At 38.4% G+C, this 18067-nt stretch overlaps 1 protein-coding gene across 20 annotated transcripts in view; it reads right to left on the bottom strand.

Annotated features, from left to right (window-relative positions):
- RBFOX2 (RNA binding fox-1 homolog 2) overlaps positions 1–18067 on the bottom strand; it is a 326779-nt gene that overhangs the window by 24674 nt on the left and 284038 nt on the right. For 15 of the 20 annotated variants that reach the window (XM_066259568.1, XM_066259634.1, XM_066259606.1 and 12 more), the window contains 3 exons: positions 15709–15762; positions 5085–5177; positions 2255–2315 (listed from right to left, as the gene is read on the bottom strand). In XM_066259568.1, the coding sequence (XP_066115665.1) occupies positions 2255–2315; positions 5085–5177; positions 15709–15762 (208 nt within the window). The remainder of the gene's footprint in view (positions 1–2254; positions 2316–5084; positions 5178–15708; positions 15763–18067) is intronic. The other 5 variants (XM_066259663.1, XM_066259683.1, XM_066259653.1 and 2 more) reach the window with 1 other exon arrangement.

The following is an 18067-nucleotide window of genomic DNA, read 5'->3' as shown; positions in this document are numbered from 1 at the left end:
GAGCTTCTCCTATGTGCCCTGACTGGGAATTGAACCTAGGACATTCACACGCTGGGCCGACACTCTACCACTGAGCCAACTGGCCAGGCCTTGATGACTTATAAAGAGCTTCCTGATGCTAAAATTCTGAGACTGCCACCTGACCAGGTGGTGGTGCAGTGGAAACAACGTTGACCTGGGATGCCGAGGATACAGATTTGAAACCCTAAGGTTGCCAGCTTAAATGCAGGATAATGGACATGACTCATGGTTGCTGTCTTAAGCAAGATGTCACTGGCTCAGCTGGAGCTCCCCCACTCCCCACCTTCAAAGCATGTATGAGAAGCAATTAATAAACAACTGTAAGTGTTACAATTATGAGTTGATGCTTCTCATCTCTCTCCCTTCCTGTCTATCTGTCTGTCTCTTTCTCTCTTGCTTAAAAAAAATGTGATTGCCAATTGAAGAAATGAAGAGTCAAATCTAGAAGTAGAATTTCTGTCTTCTGAATTCCAGTACTTTCTCTGACACACCACTCTCCCTGCGTCTATGGGAAATCTGACATATTTTGCCTCGCCTCCTTTTTTTGTTTTTTTTGGTCTACATTGGGTTCTTATCAAAATTGCAGACACTTCCATTTCTGTGATAGCAGTGAAAAGAAGAAAACAAGAGGTAAAGTGGGAGGTGGTGGTATCACATGATACACACAACTGATAAAATAAAAAGGGAAAATGCAAATTATGCTGATTTGTATCATCTACTTGAAAGCCGGGTTAAATATATTTATTAAAGACTTCATGGGAGCCCTGGCCAGCTGGCTCAGTGGTAGAGTGTTGGCCTGGTGTGTGGAAGTCCCAGGTTCGAGTCAAGGCCAGGGCACATAGGAGAAGCGCCTATCTGCTTCTCCACCCTTCTTCCTCTTGTTTCTCTCTCTCTCTCTCTTTTCCCCTCCCACAGTCTAGGCTCCAGTAGAGCAAAGTTGGCCCGAACGCTGAGGATGGCTCCATGGCCTCTGCCTCAGGTGCTAGAATGGCTCTGGATGCAATGGAGCAACGTCCCAGATGGGCAGAGCATCGCCCCCTGGTGGGCATGCCAGGTGGATCTCGGTTGGGCGCATGCGGGAGTCTGTCTGTCTCCCCGCTTCTCACTTTAGGAAAAAAAAATACTTCATGGGATACACACAATACTACTATATTTCTATTTGACTTAGACATTACCAGCATATCCTGTCACTCCAGCAGTTAGGGTCAATGTTTTACAAAGCACTAAAAAGGAAGAAATTCCCCTTTTATTCTAGATAAATATTGCAGAACTCTAAAATATACAATTAGGGAATGTGTTGCACAGACCAAAGCAGAGCTGGAGGCCTCAGGACACAACCCTTTTAGTTTCCCCAGGATGTTCCTATAGAACATAACTTGCAAAACCACTGTTGCACAACAGATAAAATTATAACCCATTTCATTTAGAGAACATGAGTCTAGATTAAATATCACAACTGATGTAAAAGTTCTGTTTCTGTTAAGACAAAATAGTCACAGAAAATTTTCTGTGACTATTAAGAGGGAGAGAGAGAGAAAGAGAGGCATCAACTCGCTGTTCTACTTAGTTGTGCCATCTAGTTGTGTACTCATTGACTGCTTCTCATACATGCCCTGACCGGGGAATAAACCCATAACTGTGTGTGGGATGACGCCTCATCCACTGAGCCCCGGACTCCCTCATCAGGGCCAATGAAAAACAATTTTAACACTTACTATATAACATTTAGTCACGGAATAGAAAATAGAAGATACACACACATTCCTCATGACTGTTACCTCTAGAAAAAAGGAGAGCAAGGGGTCAAGAATTAGTCCACTCATGCTCAGATGAATAGGAATTAGTAGTAAAAGTGAGAGTTGGTGAGCACCCAAGAATATTATGGACAAGCCTAATAATGTATTACAAAGAACCACAGCAGCTAAAAAAAGGGGGCTCTAGTGGACCTAACTTGAGTGAATATAATAGGTAACTTCAAATGCATGTTCTCAATGTGTATCAAATGAACTTTACTGAGACCGTAACACCTGAAGAACTAAAAAAATTAGCTCACCTCTAAAAAAAAAGTTCATTTCTAAAAGTAAAAGACCCTCCTAGGTAAAGAAATTACTGCCATGTAAATTAAACAAACTGTCTTAAGACTGAAATCAAGAGATTCTTTGATGCTTATGAAAAACTTATATTTATACAACAATAAATGACATCATTCTGAAGATGACTTATAATGTCTTACCATTTGCATAAGGTGTGACCATCTTCTTATTGGTCATTACACGAGCTGTAGCATTATTCACCTAAAAATAGAAAGAAGGGGGGGAAGCAGACCACATTAAGGAACATGAAGTTGCTCATCCAATAATATAGTACTCAGTTTAAAATATAAATTTCAGAAAGCACTGATTTAAATAAATAATATAGCATATAAAATATTAATATATTGTATTTTAATTAAAGTGTTTATTAAATGAGGCTAACAAGAGTAAAATGCAGTTTCTTAGGCTCCAAATGGAAAACTAGGGCCATGTTACCACCCAGCACTCCAAAGAAAATATGTATTAGCAAGTTCTTTCGAGGTCACTTAATAGAGAGTCTCTGTATCATAGAAAATATGGGAAGATGGTAAATTAGAGACCATTTTCACATGAACTCTGAAGTTCATTAATAAAATAGAGGCTTGCCACATGGGTCAGGAAATAGATTTACAGGAAGATAAGAAAATAAATCTGTGGATTTCAACGATTTTAATGGTCAGAATTTTTGGTATGTTTGTGTAAGATTTTACTGTTCAGAATTAGTCAACAAATACAGGAACTTAGATTTCCATGTTGATAGATTTCGGAACTATTGTGAGTTTTCTAGACTATGTGGTCTACCTATTTATGAATAAAGTTTTCCGAAGACCTTTAAATTAGGCATTTAAAAGAAATGAGAAAAATTAAGCTGTTATTCCTTTCGTTTTTTGGTATTCTCCACCTTCACTACGGAAGGGCATAAAAGTATGCTCAGCACCAGGTGAGCAGGTATTACAAAGACAGTGCCAATGAAGAGAAGACCAAAGAAGCTACAGTTCGGGTACCACTGCCCAGTGGCAGAACCAGCCTCAGAGCTCTGACAAGGAGGGGAAACCTCACCAAAGAACTTGACTATATACCGTGTTGTCACATCATAAAACAGACCAGTTTTGAAAAATAATACCAAACATACAAAATATAAATGTCTTATTTGGCCTCTGGGGGTTTACATTATGTTAAATTTGTACAGTTACGGAAGGACCATTTTTAGATAGAATTGGAACTAAAAAATATCTTAATATGTCTTTTAGGATTTTTATAGTGGTAATATTCCTATGTGAGGAAAAGAGCTTGAAACTCCATTTACTCTAGTTTGACCCACCAAATAATACAAACATTTCACATTTAAAAAGAATGGGGTACAACAATGATGAGACTGAGAGCATGCTGTTAAAAAACACACACACACAAATAAAAGAAAGGAAAAACAATCACTTCTGGAAAGACAGGAGGAAGTGAAGAGCAAGGTTCTCACAGACAGGAATTTAGAGTGGGGCAGGAGCTTACACTAGCTACTACAGCAGAATGCACCCAAGCGAGTAAAAGAAAAATGGCCAGAACCAATCAGGGACCACCAGTCAGCAAGAGACCAACAGCTGCATAGAACAGACAGAAAGGGTGGGCAGGGAAAAGGGGAAAGGACAGGAACAGAATGTGGGTAATGAGAACAAAAAGGCAGGGAACAGAGAAGGTTGGGGAGGGGGGTCACGGGCAGGAAGGAGAGCCATCAAGGGCAAAGAAAGAACAGTCACAGCTCTAAACAAAGGTTTGGGAAAGAGGAAAAGTAGGAAAGGAAGTAGAGGCAGGAAGTGCATTAATAAAACCAGCCAAATTGGAGTTCAGTAACTCTGAGTAAGATGTGCAAGGGAAAAAATCACCATGACGTCAGTATCAAACAGCTCAGACTGCTACAAAACAATGTACATCCAAAGTCCAGGCGGCATTACTCAACAGCATTGAAAATAAAAGAGGGAAAGGGAAAGGAAAAGGAGCAACAAGTCAAATCACATTTTGTTGTGTTAATGTGAGATGGCAGATGGACTTTTTCTTTCTTATTTTAATTGTTTTGTAATTACATTTTATAAAGCTTCTTCTCTAGTGCTTCATGGTTTCACTTACCGCCAACGGGCACCATCGCCAGCATTGTGTATAGTTACCATGGAAAGAGTGAGTCAAGTGAAGGGCCCTAAATGCTAAACCATTGAAAAGGGAGGGGGGAAAAAGCAAAATATGCAGACATCTTACTCAAAATGGTGGCTTTTATATTTCATACTTTTCAAAATTGGGAAAGGGGGAAGGGGCCAGTTAACCTTCATTGCATTATGAAGAAGGCCTAAGTGAACACCAGGGGGCTGACAAAATCACAGCGCTTGTTAGCACATTCACCAGCAATCAGACCCTCCAGGGATTCTATCCATTAACTGCTGAAATTCTTGACATTAAATATATTTGAAAACCACATGAGTATTGGATTATTTCTTCCCTCCCCACAGCCTCTATGATCTTCTAGTCCTTGCTTATCACACCCACATGGAGGCGAACTGGCCTCCAAAGAGAGGGAAGGCATTGGCCGGCCCCTTGATTTATTACAGGACACAATGTTATATTGGATAGTTACAGACATTTTAAAGTTAGTTTTATTTTGGCCTGATCACAGGAATTTGGAGTCTCGCAAACTGAAGCAAAGGAAAAAAATCAAGAGAGCGGAAGGATGAACACTTTGGAGGGAAAAAGTAAATGAAACACACACACACGCACGCACACAAGTAAACCAAAATTAAAACCCCCAAACAACAAAAAAAGGTGGGGGAGGAGGACAGAAGTGTTACTTTTATACATTTTAGTGCAAGAAAGTGAAGGACAGAGGTACAAACACATACACGTGTGCACACACACAAACAAGACAGGGTTCCAAATGTGAAATAAGTGAGGCAATACACAAAAAGAGAAACAAAAATATAAACCAGAAATTGAATTATTGAAGACATGCACCTCGATTTTACGGCCCTCTACCACGGTGCCGTGTAATTTCTCCCTGGCCCTGTCTGCATCAGCACTATTCTCGAAAGTTACGAACCCGAATCCCTGCATGCAGCGGGAGAAGGGGGGAAAACATGCACATCGTTATATTGAAATACTGATCTCTTGGTAAATAGAGAAAAAAAATATCACAGTATGAAACTGACATCAGCAACAACTCAGCAATATGCTCCTGAAGTCACATTTGTGGACCATGCATATTTTGTAAAGGGAAATTAAATCCAATAAAAGAATAAAAGAACAGAAGTAGTAGTAATAATAATAATAATAATATAATTAACAATAATAACAATAATAAAATAAAACATAAAGCATGTGAGGCCAGACCAAAATTCAGGTATAGAGTTACTCGGGTCAAATTATTCAACCAAGAATCTCAGTATTAAAAAAATTTTTTTTCTGAGTATTATTTTTTAAATGGCCTACCTTTCTCAATTCATGCTGTTAATGCACATGGTCCCTTATGTAATACTAAAAAATATACTTAATTTAATCGATTATTCCCTAGTAACTTCTACATGAAACCTGATATTTAAGCATAATCATTATATAATGAGATTTTTAGGAGGTCTAATCATTTTAGCCTCACTTTGCCTCTTGCTTATCTCACCATTAATTCTTTTGAAAACCGAAAAGTGTAAGACACAAACTTGATGTATGCTCCTGAAGGTGTTAGGTGTGGGAAAGAAAAGCACTCAGGTTCACCTAAGCAAATGAAACTACCTCTAAGCAGAACTCAGTGCCAATTTTAAACCACCAGACAGAGTGAAAATACAGGGGTGAGTAAAAGTAGGTTTACAGTTGTAAGTGAAAGTTTACTCTTGTATTGTTTATTAATTACTGTATTATTTTCCAAGCAAACCACTGTAAGCTTACTTTTGCCCACCTCTGTATGTTCAGCTGAATTTCAAAAAACTGCTTATCCAAATTTGCCTGAGTTGTATATTTGTTAACGTTTACACCTGCAACTAAATGTATTAGCAATTTTCCACACACTATGGAGAAAAAGGGAGTAGGCAGAAAGCCAATAGAAATGAAATCTACATTAGTGACATCAGTTGCATACTATTCAACAGGAAAGGAGTATCCATTAAACAGCAATATACTTGAGTTAGGATTACTTCATTTGTGCATTGTAGATACTGCAATAAAAAATATGAAGCTTTAATTCATTATGCGGACAAAACAGGAGACAAGTGGGAATTAACCCACTTTATTGTTAACATCATATTTGAAAAGAATGTATGGGTTATTATCATGCTGTTAATTTCAGCATCAGCAGGATTTACTATACTGTATTCTTATAACAACTATTTCATAAAGTATTATACCAGTTTCACCCCAGGTGCTTTGTCCTATCTTTCCACTCTGCAACTATAAATTTTTCTGGAGCTATTTAATTTATAGGGTGGTAAATTCTTAGGATTTTCTGGGAAAGGCCTCATTTTTTTGTAGCTTCACTGTCCCTCTAGCATTCTGAAAACATTCCACTATAGGACACTGGGGATCCTTTATGTTCACTCACATTCTGCTTTACAGCTTAATACCATGAGCATTCCTATACACACAAAACATGCTTTTAAACTGGGATGGGAAACAGTGTGCATTGCTTAATAATATTCTAAAAAAGTAACTCCATTATTTTGAAGAATCTAATTACTCAGCTTTCTAAAAGATTACATGGTTGGGTGGAGTCCATGGAGGAGACCAATGGGTCATCTCTATCTTCAATTTGGATATCACCACCAATACCATAGACCATGCAATGCTAAGCTGATAGAAAATTTTAAATGCATGTTGAGTGGGATAGAATATTATGGAAAACTTTAGTTAATACTTCCCTTTAAAATGTAAATGTATTGCAAATATCAATGGGAACTCATTTCGAAAATCAAATTTTGATATCAGCATGTTATAGCCACTTTGAAAACTCAAGATATATAAGGCAAGTTACTAATTGATTACACAATTTGTTGTCTACTCTAGATCTGCTGAAGACAGAAAATTAGTTCTCCAATTCTCAAGAATCCTGCATCAAGTTAAATCTTTTAAGAGAGGACACAGATAGTGATAAATTTTTATGTCACAATTTATTAGTATTATTAGCTCTAATTTTTTTTTTTTTTTCTTTTCTTTTCTGAAGCTGAAAATGGGGAGAGACAGTCAGACAGACTCCCGCATGCGCCCGACCGGGATCCACCCGGCACGCGCATCAGGGGCGACACTCTGCCCCTTAGGGGGCGATGATCTGCCCCTCAGGGGCATCGCTCTGCCCAGACCAGAGCCACTCTAGCGCCTGGGAAAGAGGCCAAGGAGCCATCCCCAGTGCCTGGGCCATCTTTGCTCCAATGGAGCCCTGGCTGCGGGAGGGGAAGAGAGAGCTAGAGAGAAAGGAGGGGGGGGATGGAGAAGCAAATGGGCGCCTCTTCTATGTGCCCTGGCCAGGAATCGAACCCTGGTCCCCCACACGCCAGGCCGACGCTCTACCGCTGAGCCAACCAGCCAGGGCCTTATTAGCTCTAATTTAACTGACTGTCACAGCCTCATACATTTTATGCCCTGGGTTGAATTAATAAATTATTACTTGTACAGCAGATTATGTACAGACTAAAGCTAGGTTTTTAATTTAAGCATATGACTATATTTACACATATACATTCATGTTTGTCTTTTAAATACAACCATGGGGGCCCTGGCCGGTTGGCTCAGCGGTAGAGCGTCGGCCTGGCATGCGGGGGACCCGGGTTCGATTCCCGGCCAGGGCATATAGGAGAGGCGCCCATTTGCTTCTCCACCCCCCCCTTCCTCTCTGTCTCTCTCTTTCCCTCCTGCAGCCAAGGCTCCAATGGAGCAAAGATGGCCCGGGCGCTGGGGATGGCTTCTTGGCCTCTGCCCCAGGCGCTAGAGTGGCTCTGGTTGTGGCAGAGCGACCCCGGAGGGGCAGAGCATCGCCCCCTGGTGGGCAGAGCGTCGCCCCTGGTGGGCGTGCCAGGTGGATCCCGGTTGGGCGCATGCGGGGGTCTGTCTGACTGTCTCTCCCCTTCCAGCTTCAGAAAAATACAAAAAACAAACAAACAAACAAAAAAACCCAAAAATAAATAAATACAACCATGGGGTAGAAAGGATAAATCTGTTGGTTTCATTTAGAAGGCAAAGAAACTGATTCAAACTGAGGTTAAGTAATCAATCATCAACAAGGCTCAGAGTATCAACACACCTTCTTCCTTCCATGTAGCTTCTTCTGACAGCTAATGGTGAGGAAATTAGAAATTCAGCTTTGAAATCTAAGTTCAGTAATTTCTTTACTAAACTATATTAGTTTTAAAATCCTTATAATTTCCTTTCTCAAATTTAATTGCTAAATGCATTCTATGACCTTCCATTTTGGAATGTGCTGACAGGACACCCGTGACATGCAGTTCCAACAGAGCACAGGGAGATGTCACAAGCATGGACACTGCAATGACTAAGTTTAACATTGAAGTCTGCTTGTAAGATTTTTGTCAATAATGACTTTAATATTCTGGAACAAAATTTCACCTTCAAATGCTTTAAAATTGTTTTAAAAAAAGCAGTGTTTATACTTCAAAGGAAATGCTAATCAAGATACCAAAGACATGGAAATAAAGCCACGTTTATGGGCGTCTTTACCTGGGGTAAGAAGAGGAAGGCCTGATTGATACTTTGGAGGCTGTACATAAAACAGAGGAAGAGGATTTCTTTCTTTCCTGTGAAGATAAATAGGCCTGTGGCAGGCAGAATAATGCCCTCCCACCATTGTCCTAATCCCCAGAATCTATAAATATGTTACCTTACATGGCAAAAGGGATTTTGCAGATGTGATTAAATTAATGATCTTAAAACAGGGAGATAGATTATCCTGGATTATCCAGGTGAGCCCAATGTAATCACAAGGGTGCCTATCTGTGAAAGAGGGAAACAGGAGTCAGGATCAGAGTGTAGCAGCCTGAGAAAAACTGGACTAGCAACTGTTGGCTTAACATATCTGAAAAGGGGTTATAGGCCAAGAAATGTGGGCTGCCTCAGAAGCTGAAAAAGGCAAGGAATTTGATTATCCCTTAAAATTACTGGAAGAAATATGGCCTCTAACACTTTGATTTTATCCTAGTGAGACCCATTTTGTACTTTTTTGTCCTCCAGAACTGTGTGGTATTGAGCCACAAAATTAGTGGTAAACTGATCAGAAGCAATAGGAAATCAATGCATACCTCACAGAATTAAAGTCTGATTAGGAAGGTGAGAAGCATAACTAGCACTTTTTTTACAGTATTGGTATTAAAATACTTTTCTCTCATATTGAAACTTCAAACAGGTAATTTTCCATTGACTCAATTTAATGCTAACTTATCTATCATATTTACAATTTGGTTTCAAGATTATTAATTCAAGTAAAGCCAGCACATTTGTTTTAATGTACAACGTTCTTTAATGACAATTTTTGAAAATATGCCAGGAATTGAGCTAAGGATATTCACAGATCATTCAGGCTTACAAAGTTACTAATAGAAAAATACGCCTACATGAAATTATGTGTTTTCTTAAAAATTTAATTCACATTAAGTTTGGCCACTCACATCTCTTTCTTTGAAAAATAAAATTGTCTAATCCTAACACATTTTCCTTAGATGAGCTTCAAAATAAACATTTAATGTATCAAACAGGGAAACAAAATAATCAGTTTGAATAACTTCAAACTAAAATTTAATCTCAAACTCTTTTTTAAACATTTCATTTATTTTAGAGAGATAGGGAGAAAGAGAGAAAGAGAGAGAGAGACATTGATTTGTTGTTCAACTTATTCATGCATTCATTGGTTGCTTCTTGTATATGCCTTGACCAGGGATAGAACCTTCAACCTTGGTGTATCAGGACAATGCTCTAACCAACTGAGCTACCCAACCAGGTTCATCTCAAACTTTTAACAAGAGTAAATAAATATATAAGGTTATGTAAGAAGGTAAAAAACTGAAAAAAGTAAACTTTTAATTTAAAAATGATGTTGATGTCTATCAATACCAGCACTATCAGATAGAAATAGAACACGATCCATATAACCTAAAATTTTCTACTAGCCACATTAAAAAAGTAAAACTAGGTAAAATTAATTTTAATAATATAGTTTATTTAATTCAATAGCATGTAACATTATAATTTCAAATTGGCATCAATATAAAAACATTAGTAAGATGTTTGACATTCTTTTCTTTAAAATTTATGAGCATTTTACACTTAGAGCACATCTCAATTTAGACTTGCCTCATTTCCAAGGTTTAATACGGCCACTGCACTGGACAATGCAGGTCTACATGATTCATACTCTTACCCAAGGTTCTCATTTCCCAAAGTGTAACACTGGTGATTGGCAGCTATCTCAGCTGTCTTTTGGAAACCAAGGAATGGTGTATTTATCAGTTGTGACTAAAGCTTCTTCCGAGTGTGACAAAAATTTTATCGCCTGACTTGACATCATCAAGGGCATATAGGAGCCGAATAACTGTCACCTTTTTAGTCTGGCCTCAGACTGCAATAAATAACAAGCAATAGGATAAGCATTGTAAAAGTATTTTTTATTTGTATAATCTTTGAGTTTTTCCATCTCAGAAGAATGAGAAAGAAAATTTACCATGTAACTTTTTAGGGAGAAATCAAAAGCAGACGGTTCTCCTGGGTATGGCCAGAACACAGAAATTAAAAAATAAATAAAAGAAAAATAAAACTAAAACTCATAAAATGGTAACAAAAGAAAATAAACTAAGCCCTTTGGAAATACATGCATTGTTAATTCACTTTTAAGTACAGTATAATGAGAAATATTTCACCTCAGCATTACTTATCAAATTTTACTGGAAAATCATAAAAACCGACTTCGTGCTGTTTCAAAGACCATATTTTAAAAGAAATAAATAATTCCCCTTTTCATGAAAACGAAAGGCAGGAAAACAGGTGAGAAATTAAAGCACATTACTTCTGTCTAAAGAATGGAAACAGAGGTTTTATCTTCCCCAACTCTAGCCTAAACTTAAGCCTAATCCAAACCCAGATCCCCCTCATTCCAGAAATCCACCTGAGACAATAACATCAACTAAAAATCTGCTAGACATCTCAGTAATTGTTGCTGTGCTCTATTCTCTAGTCCTTTAGTCAACTTATTATTGGCACCGTCTGAAGAAAAGCTACACATTCAGTATTTATAATAATGATACATACCTATCCTTCCAGGTAACAACTATACCAAAAGTATGTTGAAAAAACTTTATAAAAAATATAAGTATTAGATTCCACATATTTCTTTATTTAATAAGCTTAATAATTATCACAATTTGTTATGGGGCTGGGTGACAATGAACAGGATGGTGGAAAATCTAAATTTCATAATGGGATAAACTTAGAAAAGCAACAAGTTCTCATGACACTAAAAGTGCCTAGCAGAGAATGCAAGGTCCAGAGTACTAGGGTTGTCTGGGTGACCCTTATTTAGAGTTCTGTTTAAGATTCTAGGTGAGACTAAAGACTGGAAGTAAATACATGATAATATTCTCTCTCTCTTTTTTTTGTATTTTTCCGAAGTGAGAAGCTGGGGGAGTGTGGCGCAGACAGACAGACTCCCGCATGCACCCCAGCGGGATCCAACAGGTATGCCCACCAGGGGGCGATGCTCAGCCCCTCTGGGGCATTGCTCCACTGTAATCTGAGCCATTCTAGCACTTGAGGTGGAGGCCATGGAGCCATCCTCAGAGCCGGGGCCAACTTTGCTCCAATGGAGCCTTGGCTGCAGGAGAGGACGAGAGAGAGAGAGAGAGAGAGAGAGAGAGAGAGAGAGAGAGAGAGAGAGAGAGAAGAGGGGGAAGGGTGGAGTGGAGAAGCAGATGGGCGCTTCTCCTGTGTGCTCTGGCCGGAAATCGAACCCAGGGCTTCCACACACTGGTCTGACACTCTACCACAGAGCCAATCAGCCAGGGCAGATAATATTCTCTTTAATGAGCTAGATGTTTTTTTTTTTTTTTACTTCTCATTGAACATCAAGTTTTCCTTTTATAATCATTTTTAAAAGGGTGCTTTTAAAAATTGTTACTCAAAGGATCTATAAGGAGAGTGGTAATATAACTTAGTGTTCAAACTGGAACTTCAAGGAAAAAAGGGACATTGGTAATAATTATGCTAAGACAACAGGTATAAATTGGGACTATCCTAGATAAACCAGGACATATGGCCCCTTTACCTAGATCTACTTGTTTCTATTAATACTTTGTCATGACTAGTGAAATCTGAAGAATCAAAAATCTGCATGATCCTTTTCTAGATTCTGTTTGAGTGCATTAGTTAATTTTTGGGCAGGGATACCATTTTTCATCCTATATCCTAACTGAACATTTTCAAAAAGATAGTTTATTTTTGTTTCAGTAATCACAGAAAATTAAGTACAGCTGATTTTTATGTTTATATAAAGGAGTGGGGAGTAAAAAGATTTTTTTTTAATGGCATGAAATAATTTAAATATATAGTGTTCATATGTATGCATGTAAATGATACATATTCATTCCATAATTTAAGTAAACCAAATGTAGAGTATTAAGGTCAAAGGAGAAAAAAGGAAAACAGTAACAAAGAAATAATTACTTCCTGGAGAATAGGAATTCCTCTTTGCAGGCAAGGTACAATAGGAATTCCTATTGGCAGGCAGGGGAGGAATGGGCACCCCAGAGTAAGTGTGTCCACTTAAAATTTTCAGAGGAGTCTTACAAAAATAAGACATGCTAACGAGTTGCTTTTTGTTTTGCAGCCATTTGGTTAAATACTGCTTTACATGTAAGCATCATTTATCTCAGAATTAATTCGTGACTAGTTTTTCCATTGCTGCTTCAAAAAAATTCAATAAAGCTATTTATTTTTTTGTACAGAAAAGCACTCTTAAAACAACAACTCTCTTTTTGTGTGTGGCAGAGACAGAGAGTCAGAGGGACAGATAGGGTGAGAGATGAGAAACATCAATTCTTTGTTGTGGCTCCTTAGTTGTTCACTGATTGATTTCTCATATGTGCCTTGACCAGGGGGCTACGGCAGACCGAGTGACCCCTTGCTCGAGCCAGCGACCTTGGGCTCAAGCTGGTGAGCCTTGCTCCAACCAGATGAGCCTGTGCTCAAGCTGGTGACCTCGGGGTCTCAAACCTGGGTCCTCCACATCCCAGTCCGACGCTCTATCCACTGTGCCACTGCCTGGTCAGGCAAAAACAACAACTCTTAACTAAACAATAGGACCACATAAATTTCCTTTTCTCCAGTTCCCCTCAGGACAGGTTGTAATTGTATAGTAAGCCCCAAACATTATTAGATATGAGAAACTAAACATCTACAAAAAGAAAAATACTGGTTAATTTATCTTAGGTGGATTTCAGAAGAGGTATCTAAGGTTTGACTTCAAAACAAATCTCTATTAATGAGCCCCAAAACAGTTGCAGAGGAACCCGTTCCAGCAAACAACTTTAGATAATGGTTAAGAAGGGTGAAGACAGGTTTTGTATCAGTTCTTGAAGGCAGATTTAAGACAATCCTGAATTCTGTGCTTTTTAAAAACATTGACCAATTAAGAGTACTAGGCTGTCTGCTTTCAGCAGCCCAAAGGGAAAGGGGCAGTGAGGACACAGCATTAGCTGGGAGGAGCAGCATAGGCTTTTATAGTCCCCTAAGAGAAAAGGAAGGCTGTGCCATTTAAAATGAAAATTACAAGGGAGAAGCCACTGAATTGGGTAAATTTAAGAATCCTTGAAGTCAATGAAAGAAGCCTTAAGAAAGATCAATTTCCTTTGCTTCAAAGAATTCAATCAAATTATTTTCTTAGTAGGAGCAAGTCCTCAATGCCAGATGAAATTATACTGGGCTTTCAGTTGTTAGTCTTGTGAAGGATACTTCTAGTGCACACTTAACCAAAAACATTTAAACTGCTACTTTAGGTAAACAGTGTAGTCAATAATCTTTACATATTTATTTTATATTCATGTGCTTCTCATCTCTAAACCATTGTCAGTTTTTCACCTTGTATCAAAAAAGGTCACAAAAAATAAAAGCAAACTATACGACAAAGAAATCAGAAATCCATTGTGAGGAAATTACAAGCATAAAACAGTTTTACTGGTTCTAGTTTGAATCAATCCCACTTTAACAATACTTACCAAGTGAATGCTGGAGAAAGTTCTGTATAGGCATAATAATCTTTTTTGTTTTAATTGAAAACTGGAAACTTAGAATATAATTACCTCTTTAATATTAACAAATAATTATTATGGTCAGAATTAAACACTTTTAGTGCTGATGCATTCTACAAAGGAAGGGAATAATGATCAGGAGCATTAGACAGTACATACATTTGTATTAGAACAGGTGGGGGCAGCAGATACGTGTTATTAATTCCCAAAGGATGATGACTTGGAATAAGAAATTGGAGAGAGATAAATACTAAGTTAAACAAAACAAATACTGTAAATGAGTTTTCTCATATTACATTTTTAGAGATTTAAACATAGCCAGGCAGGGGCTATTGTCAAAGTTCAGTAGAGCTAACTAAATGAAAATTTAAAAAACTGACCTTACCCAGAAATGCAAGTAGAACTGAATACAGCAAGGTAAATACTGATACAGCTTGGCCACAGCTGATTGTGTCTGTGGGGTGTATTTGATTTGTTGAGGAAAAAGTTGTTGAGAAAAAAGAAGACTTCCAAATAAAACTTTCTGAAATTCAGTTCATTAAATCTTTTTCTCATGATGCCATTGTAAGACTTTATCATTCACTCATTCCTAAAATGCATCGCTGCTTATTTTGTTGTTTAAAATTCTAAATTCTACAGATTGAGAAGTTAATAGAAAATCATATATTAAGGGAAAATAAGTTTTAATTAAAAATGTCAGTTCTTGCATGGAACACATATCAAATCGCACACTGTTGTTACTTCTTTCGTTTTGATGTAAAAACACTCACTGTACTTGTCACTAAAGTGACTACATTCTGTAGCTTGCCTCGCTGGGTTATCTCAAAGGGGGAAACCAGTTCCTAGTGAATTCCTGAGTCCCTATACTCTCTGTTATTGAAGCCTTGTCAAAAAAGAGAGAGAGCAAGTCAACTGAACAACTGAAACAGTCAATTTGTTCTAGGTTTGTCATTTTAAAGTTTGATTTTTAAAAGCTGAATTGTCCTGAGAAAATTCAGAATAGAATTCTCATAGAATTTCACTTTCTTCAGTCTCCTCTTCTTTCCTTTAATATAAGAAGCTTAGGGCAAATTGAAGTCTGATGAAGAACTGGTTTCTCCTATGTCCTGTCTTCCTCCCCGCCATTCTCCCCTCAAACTTCTCTTGCTTCTAAATCATCACTCTTCCAATTTAAGTATTAAGATAAAGTTTGGCCATGTGGCAGCTTATTTTTAGAGATCATCTAATCCAAGCTAGATAGCTAGGGGTACTTTGCGCAGGCTTGAAAAACAGCCTAACTTCTCTAATTACTTACTATTTAGAATAAAACAGAACCAAAAGAAAACAAGCAAGCTTAATGCTGAAATGGAACTTACCTTAGAGCCACGTTCATTAAAGATTATTTCTACATCTAGGATTTTGCCAAATTGCTGCAGAGACAAAAATAAGAAAATTTGTTTATGGCCAGCTTTTTATCCACATACTTCACTTTCTTCTGAAAAACAAACATACAACCCCCCGCCCCCCAAATCAGTTTTATTTCCTTTTAAACTATCTACTTAACATCCATGTTTCTATTTGTTGGTAGGTCCTGATACCAGTTTCTAATTTTCCTCATCACTGAGCTGATAATTTCTCCTTTTCCACTCCTTCTTCAATTCACTTACTCGGGTATTACCTACCTCTGTATGGTAGAAGCTGTTTTCAGAACATATTCAAAGAGTTACCCTATCACATGCTTCTTCACATGAGCAAGAACTAGGGATTTTCCCCACTACATCTCTAATTTTTTAAATGTCTCAATTTTTTCCCCCTTTTTTTAAGTGAGAGGAGGGGAGATAGACAAATTCATGCATGCACCCCAACTAGGATCCATCTGGCAACCCTCTCTGGGGCCGATGCTTAAGTACTGAACTATTTTTCACGCCTGAGGCTGACACACTTGTACCAAGTGATATAGCCGCAGCGCCCATGGCCATGCTAGAACCAATAGAGCCACTAGCTATAGGAGGAGGGAGAGGGAGGGGAGAGAGAAGCAGATGGTCACTTCTCCTGTGTGCCCTGACTGGGGATCAAACCTGAGATGTTGATAGGCCGGGCTGACAGCCTGTCCACTGTACCAACTGGCCAGAGCCAAAAGTCTCACTTTTAAGAGTTAAGACCTGCCTGACTAGGCGGTGGCGCAGTGGATAGAGCGTCGAACTGGGATGCGGAAGACCCAGGTTCGAGACCCCGAGCTTACCAGCTTGAGCGCGGGCTCATCTGGTTTGAGCAAAAGCCCACCAGCTTGAACCCAAGGTCGCTGGCTCCAGCAAGGGGTTACTCAGTCTGCTGAAGGCCCGCAGTCAAGGCACATATGAGAAAGCAATCAATGAACAACTAAGGTGTTGCAACACACAATGAAAAACTAATGATTGATGCTTCTCATCTCTCTCTGTTCCTGTCTGTCTGTCCCTGTCTATTCCTCTCTCTGACTCACTCTCTGTCTCTGTAAAAAATAAGTAAATAAATAAAATTAAAAAAAAAAAAAGAATTAAGACCTAAGCCCTGGCCGGTTGGCTCAGTGGTAGAGCATCAGCCTGGCATGCAGGAGTCCCGGGTTTGATTCCCGGCCAGGGCACACAGGAGAAGCGCCCATCTGCTTCTCCATCCCTCCCCCTCTGCTTCCTCTCTGTTACTCTCTTCCCCTCCTGCAGCCAAGGCTCCATTGGAGCAAAGTTGGCCTGGGCGCTGAGGATGGCTCTATGGCCTCTGCCTCAGGTGCTAGAATGGCTCTGGTTGCAACAGAGCATCGCCCCTGGTAGGCATGCCAGGTGGATCCCGGCTGGGCACATGCGGGAATCTATCTGACTGCCTCCCCATTTCCAACTTCAAAAAAATACAAAAGAATTAAGGCCTAAGTAGAAAGATTTGAAGGTTATTTTGCTTCCCCTTATTTATTTCTTTAATTTATGGAAGTAAATCGTGTTCACTGTAAAATTATAATATAGAAAAATAAAAAGGAAAAGGGGAAGCAGAAAGTGAGTATCACCTGCAACCCCACTCTAGTTCTGGTATACAGCCTTCCTGGCTCTTCCTTAGGCTTGTAGCATTAAGGAAATACTGCCACATATACTTTTATTTTATTTTAACTTAAGATACTATGAACAGCTTTCCAAGTCAGTAAATATTTATATATGTTATTACTACAGGATACATGTTATTTTCCAGTATATTTAAACATTCATGGACATTATATTCGAGCCTATTTACCACTGTAATTTTTCTATACTAGATATCATCAAGAATATTTTAAATAGTAACTTTGTTTCGTAATTAAATATTTTAACATTTGGAAAATCAAACAAAGCTAAACCAAAAAGCCTAAAAAACTCTATTGTTAGGTAGCTAATAGCTGACTAGAAGAACATACACAAAACAGTAATTATTTTGAGAAGATGGATATAGAGTAACAAAACTGCTGCCTAATCAATACTTGGATAAACTACATTGAAGGGATGTCCAGTAATTTTCCAGACATTCTTTTAGCTCACACTTCTGAGTACTGAACTCTGAATACTGAACTAATATATGCAACTATCTATTTCACTTGGATTTCAAATCAGACTTTAAGAAATCCATAAAAATTAAAAATGAAAAGAGCCAAACAGAAATCATGCTTCTTGTTTTATCACTTAATAAAACATTAGAAAAACCAAGGAAAGAAGAACATGTTATTTTAGGTAGAAGGGCATT

This window comes from Saccopteryx bilineata, chromosome 1 (assembly GCF_036850765.1).
Source record: "Saccopteryx bilineata isolate mSacBil1 chromosome 1, mSacBil1_pri_phased_curated, whole genome shotgun sequence".
In the NCBI taxonomy this organism is placed as follows: domain Eukaryota; kingdom Metazoa; phylum Chordata; class Mammalia; order Chiroptera; family Emballonuridae; genus Saccopteryx; species Saccopteryx bilineata.
Note: the sequence above shows the minus strand (reverse complement) of the source record. Positions and strands in the feature narration are given on the sequence as shown.